Source organism: Sorex araneus, chromosome 3 (assembly GCF_027595985.1).
Source record: "Sorex araneus isolate mSorAra2 chromosome 3, mSorAra2.pri, whole genome shotgun sequence".
Lineage (NCBI taxonomy): Eukaryota > Metazoa > Chordata > Mammalia > Eulipotyphla > Soricidae > Sorex > Sorex araneus.
Window position 1 is genome coordinate 123,221,602 of NC_073304.1, and position 7,871 is coordinate 123,229,472.

The 7,871-nt window shown below is 60.0% G+C and overlaps 1 protein-coding gene across 1 annotated transcript; it reads right to left on the bottom strand.

Moving 5' to 3' along the window:
• Nucleotides 1–3,276: 3,276 nt before the first annotated feature.
• Nucleotides 3,277–4,936, bottom strand: AVP (arginine vasopressin). The gene is made up of 3 exons (XM_055132739.1): nt 4,697–4,936; nt 3,640–3,841; nt 3,277–3,509 (listed from the first exon to the last, which is right to left on the bottom strand). The coding sequence occupies exons 1-3, from the start codon at nt 4,814–4,816 to the stop codon at nt 3,337–3,339; spliced, it is 495 nt and encodes a 164-aa protein (XP_054988714.1). The 5' UTR covers nt 4,817–4,936; the 3' UTR covers nt 3,277–3,336.
• Between the last annotated feature and the right edge of the window lie 2,935 nt (nt 4,937–7,871).

A 7,871-nucleotide genomic window follows, 5' to 3' on the forward strand; every position in this document is an offset into this window, starting at 1 on the left:
GAGCCTTGGGGTCCTAAACTGGAGGACCACGCCCGGGCAGAGACTGGTGCTAGGCCCCTGCGGACCCACCCCTGACCTCCCTCTGTCTCCCGAGAGCCCTCTGCCTCCCACCCCTCTGGCTTCTACTCAGCAGAAAGTGGCAGCCTGAGTTTCCCTGCCACGGGGTGGCGTCCGGAGTCCCCTCGCCTCATCCTCTCTTTGCCCACTCCTGCTCTCGGGTCCCAGGGCAGCAGGGGGCGGGAGTGTGTTCCCAGGGTGAGGGGGAAGTCAGATGTGCCGCTGGGGTGATCAGCCAGGGGTGGAAGCTGCAGGCTTTGTTCGTTCTGGTTTTTTTTTTGTTTGTTTTTTTAACTTTCTTTCTGGTGTCAGGGGTAGGACCAAGATCTCATGCATGTAAAGTTCTGGCTTTCCACTGAATCACATCTGAATTCTTTTTCCTTTCCTGTGGGGACCACCCCCAACTGCAGCTGTCCTCGGGGTGGGGAGGGGCTGGGAGAACTCCCTGGCAGTGCTCCAGTATCCGCCTAGCAGTGTGGACCCAGCAGGTCAGTGCTCAGGGCTCACCAGGGCCACACCCAGCAGTGCAGGTGGGACCAGGCAGTGTCCAGGATCAAACTTGGGGTCTCACACATGCTAGGTATGCACTCTACCACTTGGCCTCTCTTCTTGGCCCCCTTTTTTTTTGGGGGGGTGCACTTATTCTTTATTCTGTTTGCCAGGGAAGGTTTGAACCACCACATCCAGGGGTGCTCAGGGGCTACTTTTTGCCCTGTGCTCAGGGATTGCTCCCACAGTGCTCAGGGACCATGCAGTTCCTGGGACTGACCCAGGGTCGGCCACAGGCAAGGCAGCCTATGTCCTGCTTTATCTCTGGCCTCACCTTTTATTCTTCCCCCACAGTCCTTGACCAGGGTCCTCACTAGACTGGCCCCTTGAAGCCTCCGAAGGGATGTGGGGTAGTACAGGGAGTAGGGCTCAGTTCCTGGCCCACCAAGAGTGGTCCTTGAACACGGAGTCAGGAGTCAGCCCTGAGTGCCTCTGGGTGTAACTCCAAAACCAAAGGGCTTGGGTCCTTGTTCCCAAGCCCAAAGCAAGGATTCTTGGCTGTGTCTTTGGAAGGAGTTGGGAAATAAAGCAGCTAGATCATGTGCCCCATTTACTCATCGCTTCAAAAAGCTTTTGAATCTTAGGAGTCTTAGTCATGACACAGAGAAAAGGAAAATTATTACAAAATAGTAACAGGGCCAGAGGGACAAGAAAGCAGCTAGGTGCTTTCCTTTTATAGAACAGACCTGGGTTCAATCCCCAGCACCCACAGGGTCCTCTGAGCCCGGCCAGGAGTGAGCCCTAAGGACAGAGTCAGGAGTGAGCCGTGAGCACTTCTGGGTGTGGCCAAAAAACCACACACAATAATGACAATGTTCTAATTAGCAACTAAACAGAGAAGTCTATACAGTGTGATATCCACACCTAAAGTCACCTGCTTTGAATAAATATAAGAAAATAATATCGGGAGCCATTCCTTGTGAGAAGGAAAATAAAAGATAGAGGGGCTGGAGTGATAATATAGCAGGGAGGGCATTTACCTTGCACACAGCCAACCTGGGTTCGATCCCCAGCATCTACTATGGTTCCCTAAGCACCACCAGGAGTAATTCCTGAGTGCTACTCACGGGAGTAGCCCTTGAGCATCACCAGGTGACACACACACACACACACACACACACAAATAAAAAATAATAATTTAAAAAAGAAAAAGAAAAGGTAGAAAAGGCATGAGGATCAAAGTTCTCTTCTGTGTCTTAAAAAAAGACAAAGTTTAGAAGACCCATCATAGCAGACAGGTCACTTGCCCCTAAATTAATCTCTAAGTTCAACACGATTGCGGTCAAACACCCAGAAGGAGTTGTGGTGCAGAAATCACAACACTGCTTTAAAACTCGCAGGAAAAATGACAAAGGAGCTAAAACAGCCAAAAGCTTTTGGGAAAGACCAATCGGGAGAGTGCCATGCCCTAGGCTCCCAGCAGATGCCTGGGGCAGCACTGGTTAACACTCTGCCTGTCTCTCCTCTGGGGGGCCCTGGCTGTGACCCTCAGCACACACAGCAGCATCTCCTCTGAAAATGACGCTCTGAGCCAGCCTCCAAGGTTTGGGAGATGCCGACCAAGAATTCCCCGTTGCGGGGGCTGGAGAGAGTACGGTGGGTCAGGTTCCATCCCGGCATCTCCTACGGTCCCCTGAGCTCCTGATGTAGAGCCAGGAATAAATAATCCCCGAGCACTGCTGAGTGCCCCCTCCCCCAAAACACCAATTCTCACTGAGGGGCTGGGTAGACAGTTTAGGGGCTGGGTTGAACTCCAGCATCCTGCCGGCCCGCCAACACCACCAGGGCCAGCCCAGGAGACCAGAGCATCAGTGGGGAGGCCTCAGCAGCCCCAGCATGGCGGGGCCCAGGCAGCTCACACCTTTAGGATCCAGCCTTGACCCCACCCCCCTGCCCAGAGGGCCAAGTGCCACTCCCAGGGCGCAGCTTGGGAGCCCCTAAAAAGAGATTTTCCAGCTGTTCGAAGCAAAGATGCATCAGGCTGAGTTTTGTGCATTGTCGAACCTGGTGGGGAGAGGTGAGCAGACAGAGCACCCCCGACGGTCGGAGACTCCGGCGGAGGAAGGGCGTGGAGGGTCTCTGGGTGGGGGGAGTGCCTTGGCAAGGGCAGACACTCCTGACAGATGTGGGGGTCTCTGACTCTGCACCAGGACACCAAGGCCTGGGTGTCCCCCTGAAGCCATCCAGCCTGATGTCCAGAGCCTGTCTCGACCCACCCCCTGTCTGCTTGGTGACCCTGATAATTGCCTCTATCACGTCTCCTCACGACTCTGCCCTCCCCTCCCCGAGCCCCCAGATTGAGTCATACTGGGCACTAGCAGGATTGGGACCGTGAAGTGGTGGCTGGACCCACCAGCGTGACTGTGGCTGAGCCAGGGCGGGGACAAGGTTGACAGTGACTCTTCCCGCTGCCATAGGGTCCGCTGAGCCCAGCCAGGATTGATCCCTGAGCACTGAGCAAGAGACAGGCGCTGACTGCCGGGTGCAGTCCAGGGCGGGGCACTGCCCAGGGCACTCAGTGGGGTCCCTGCGGCCGGCTCTGTCCGAGGGACTTCCCCAGACCTGCCCTCGCTGGGGGTGGAGGTCCAGATGCGCGCGCGTCCCTTGTCCTCCCTCTCCCTCCCTCCACATCCCCCAATCAGAGGCGGACACGGACGGTGCATTGGAAAGGTTTATTGGGGCAGCGGTTTCTGGGGTTCTGGGGCTCCTGGTGCCGCGGGCGGTGCCGACTCAGTAGCCTCCGGGCTGCGCGGGCTCGCGGGGCGCCGCCACCAGCTGCACCAGGCGCAGCAGCAGCGCCCCGGCCGGCCCGTCCAGCTGGGTCGCGTTGCTCCTCTCGGCGGGGCGCGCGCGGCGCTGGGGGCCCTCGTCCTCCTCGCACTCCGGCGCCGTCACGCAGCTCTCTGCGGGGGGCAGGGGGCGAGCGTGAGCGCGAGGCGGGGGGCCGGGGTGGGCACGTGCCCGAGACCGCGGCCAGCGCCCCCCTCGCCCCGCGAGCCCCCCACCCCACTCCCGGCTCCCCGCGCCCCGCACCTTCGTTGCAGCAGATGCCGGCGGCGGCGCAGCGGCCCCCGCTCCCGCACGGCTTCTGGCCCGACTGGCAGGGGGACGGCAGGAAAGACTCCTCCTGGCAGCGCAGCGCCTCGGCCGTGCCCACGAAGCAGCCCAGCTCGTCCCCGCAGCAGATGCTGGGCCCGAAGCAGCGGCCCTTGCCCCCGGGGCCGCAGGGCAGGCACTGCGGGGCGGGAGGGTGAGGGCGCGCTGGGTGGGGGTGTGGGGGTTGGGGCGGCGGGCGCGGGGTGCTGGGTTGGTCCTAAGCGTGGGGCTGAGACTCGCTCCCTTGGTGCTTCAGGGGGTATCTGGGACCAGGGTCTCCCCGGCCACAGCAAGGCGCCCCTCTGGCCAGCTTCCTTTCTTCAGGGCTGGCTTCCTCTCCTGTCCCCTTTCTGTCAGCTGGGTTTCTAGCAACACCCCTCTCAAGGTGCCCCCCTCTCCCCCAACACCGGCAGGCCAACCTCCACCCAGGCCCCGGCCTCTGCTTGCCCAGCAGGTAGGCTCTGAGCCCTGGAGGGGCCCAGGCTCCCCAGGGAGGGGCGTTGGGGGAGTGAGCAGAAGGAGTGAGGAAGGGGGACGCCCCAAGACTTGGGGTTACTAGGGGCTCAGAGCTGACCCAGTCCCCACTGACTGTTCTTTGGAAAATTGGGGACCAGGGGGCTGGACGGGGCACGCAGAGGGGGAAACTGGGCCCGGCACCCTGCAGGACTGTCCTGTGGGTGTATTAGGGGAGCCCACTGAACTCAGCTGAACTCAGCACGGGTCACTGGGGGGGACAGATAAGAGACAGGGGACGGCTAAGAGATGGAGGGTAGGATGAGACTCGGGGGGAAGGGAGAGAGGCTTTGGGAGAGAAGCCAGGCTGAAGAGCTCTTGGGGGCCCCGTGCTCCCTGGTCCTGTTCCCACCTGTTCCTGGGGCCCCGCACCCACAGGGACAGTGGCCGGGAGCAGGGCGTACCCTCGGCCTGCCCCGACAACCCTCCCTTGGAGCCCCACTGCTCCCCCATTCCCCGCTTTCCCAGCGGGGGGCTGTACCTGTCTCAGCTCCAGGTCGGACACGGCCCTCTTGCCGCCCCGCGGGCAGTTCTGGAAGTAGCAGGCGGAGGCGAGGGAGGTGAGCACCAGCAGGCCGAGGGCACAGGCGGGCAGGGCCATGGTGGTGCGGGATGGTGCGGGGAGGCCACTGCTCACTGCCGCGGCCGCCGGCTATTTATACCGGCAGGTGCTCGCGCCCCCCTCCCCAACGGCTCCCCAGGAGCCCAGGGCCACCAGGTCCCTGAGCTGTCAGCGGTGAATCAGGCGTCTGGGGACACACGTGGGCCTGCCGGTGCAGGGGGCGTGGGGGAGGAGCTGTCACCGGTGGCGGTGTGATGGCTGGATGAGACAGGAGCTGCAGGGACGAGCCGGACTCAGAGAGGGACACAGACAGAGGAGGGTCACCTGGAGGCTCTCCCCGAGCTTTCTAGCTGCGCAGAAGAGACTGGGGGTGTCGCTGCACCCCACCTTCCTACTGCTCCTGTCTCCACAATGGGCAGGTCCGGGTTGGAGTAGGGGGTGGAGGGGGCACTCCCAGGCCATGTACACACCCGGAGTGGAAGCCAGGGATGCTGCTACTGGGGGCTTTGGGGACATTTCTAGGCCCCCACCGCTCCCTCCCAGGCTGGACTGTGAGGATGGGGGTGCTTCCTTGGGAGAAGAGTTAGGCCTCAGGGCTGGAGTGATAGCACAGCGGGTAGGGCGTTTGCCTTGCACGCGGCCGACCCGCGTTCGATTCCCAGTATCCCATACGGTCCCCTGAGCACCGCCAGGGCTTATTTCTGAGTGCAGAGCCAGGAGTAACCCCTGAGCATCTCCAGGTGTGACCCAAAAAGCAAAAAAAAAAAAAAAAAAAAAAGAAAGAAAGAAAGAAAAGTTAGGCCTCTGTGTGGGAGGGGGCGTGGGGGGCTGTAGCTCAGCGTAGAGCACAGTATTGCATGCCTGAAGTCCTGGGGTCCGGGAGAGATTAGGGGAGCCCCAGAAACCAATCTGTCCCAATTCCTACTCCCTCCAGGACCGTAGGTTGGAGGGAGGGCAAGTCCCATCTCTGACCGTCCCAGGTGGGGAGGCCTAGGAGGTGTCGGGGGGGAGCTAGGCCCCAGTAGCCTTTGCTCCGAGCCTCAGGCTGCCCATGTGAAGGGTCCACAGCCTCCCTCTGGTGCCCAGGCTAGCTCACTCCAGCTCTGCCCGCCCCCAGGTCCTGGCTGCCGTCCCCCGCCTCAGTGTTATGAAGGGGTGCACTCCTGGCTCTGCACTGTACTCAGGGGTCATTCCTGGAGGGCTTGGAGGACCATCTGGGGTGCTGAGGATTGAACTGGGCCAGTTGCATGCAAGGCAAGTGCCCTACCCACTGAGCCATCTCTCCAACATTCCCTGCTACCCGCTGCCCCCCCCCCCCACTTCTAAGCCAAACAATAGACGTTTCCAGAACACTCTCCTCTTGGGGGCTGTTTGAACCCGGCCTTTGTTGCTTGAAATTTCATGGTAGGCCCTCTGAGTTTTCCAGGCTCCATGTAAAGTAAAGAAGATTCTAGAAGCCCTGAGGGTTGACAGGACTGAAAGAGTAACCTAGGGAAGCTTTAGAAATGTGTCTGCAGAGCTGTGATGTTGATTTATAGCACTATCGCGTTATTGATCCCATCTTTCTTGTTAAGAGCTGAAGAGATTTTTCCACAGAGCAGCTTCCTGAGTGAACCCCAGAGGGTCGTTTTCATCCGATTCAGAGCCGAGCCTTGATCCCAGCACTTGCCCCTGAGTCCCCTCTGATTTCCCCTCAGACCCGGGTGGGAGCGGCGGTTAGTGCGCAAAGCAGGTAAACCCAGGGACAGGTGGGCCTTGCCCAAGGTCACAGCTACTCCGAGAAGGGCAGAGGCTGGTGCCCAGGCCAGGCTTCACCCCCTCTTTTCTCTCCTATATGGGAAACCCAGTGTGAGGGTTTCCTCTGGGGTTCAGTGTGAGCATTGTCCCAGGAGGGGGAGCCTCAGTGTCGGGACCATCTGGAGAGTGGGATCCATACGGGGGTCCGGCCATATGGATAGGGGGTCTGGCTATATGCGGCCACACAGAGACTAACGCACTGCAGATTACGGTGGCCGGCGCTGTCAGCAACACTCAGGTTAGCGATCACCCGGATGGGCGTGAGGGTGCCTGGGGGCAGGGTGCGAGTGGCACTCAGGAAAGGCTCCTCTTTGGAGATATCACTCGGACGGCCGCCAGGTGAGTCTGGGGATCGAGTGGGGGTGAGGTGGGGGCGGGAGCAGGATCCTAGGATCAGCAAACAGCGGGTTCAGACATCCCAAGAGCCAGAGCTGGAGGACCCACCCAGGGTGATTTAGAGGGGAAGAGGGGGGCAGCTGAATCCCAAGGGCTGCGGGGAGCAGCTGGTTGGGTGGTGGGGTGATTGCAGACGGGGGGTGCCGCAGGGGGAGTGTAGATGCAGCTGAGACTTGGGGGGGCTTCACCACGTCAGATGGAGTATAGATGGGGTGTCTGGGAAGGGGTGGAGGTCTGGCTTCGGTTGGCCACGTGCCCTCAGCCTGCACCCCAGCTTCCCCCCCACACACTCCAGCTTTCTTAGTTATTATCTGAAACTGGGCGAGGGCTCGGGACACCCAGTCCTGCAGCCCTGCCCGATAGCATCGCCATTCTAAACTTGCCGGGAGTGATCCCGGATCACCCAGCCAGGGGTAAGTCCTGAGCACCACAGGGTGTGGGGAGGAAGAGCCTGTAAAGAGGACTGGTAAAGATCACCCGGGGTGGTGGAGTTTTTACAAATTTATTTTGTGTGTTTGTTCATTTGGGGGCCACCTCCAGAGGTGCGTGCTTGCAAGTGTTTGGTCATGAGTTCAAATCCTAGCATCACCACATGTGGCAAACAGGAACCTGGCCGTCCTGCTGTCTGAGATCCTGGAAACTACAAGTGGTTTTTAGCCAGGTGTGTATAAGCACTACAAAGGGGCGTGGCCCTCCAGTGAGCACCTTCAACAAGAACTGTGACCCCAGGGAGCACTGTGAGAGTCACTGCTTTCCCGGTTGAGCACCATAACCAGGACCGTGTGCCTGGAGTAAAGAGTGTGATGCCCAGTAAGCACCACAACCAAGGTGTGTGAGCACCGCACCGAGCCATGTGTGTGTGCTGCACTGCTCAGCCTGCTAACAGCATCGGTAGCATAAT

What these genes read in the sequence shown, in the direction of transcription:
- AVP (XM_055132739.1), bottom strand. Translation starts at nt 4,816, where the DNA reads ATGGCCCTGCCCGCCTGTGCCCTCGGCCTGCTGGTGCTCACCTCCCTC. An exon ending in CCGACCTGGAGCTGAGACAG is followed by an intron (nt 3,842 to 4,696) that starts GTACAGCCCCCC and finishes CCCGCCCCGCAG; the next exon opens with TGCCTGCCCTGCGGCCCCGG. An exon ending in CGGCATCTGCTGCAACGAAG is followed by an intron (nt 3,510 to 3,639) that starts GTGCGGGGCGCG and finishes TGCCCCCCGCAG; the next exon opens with AGAGCTGCGTGACGGCGCCG.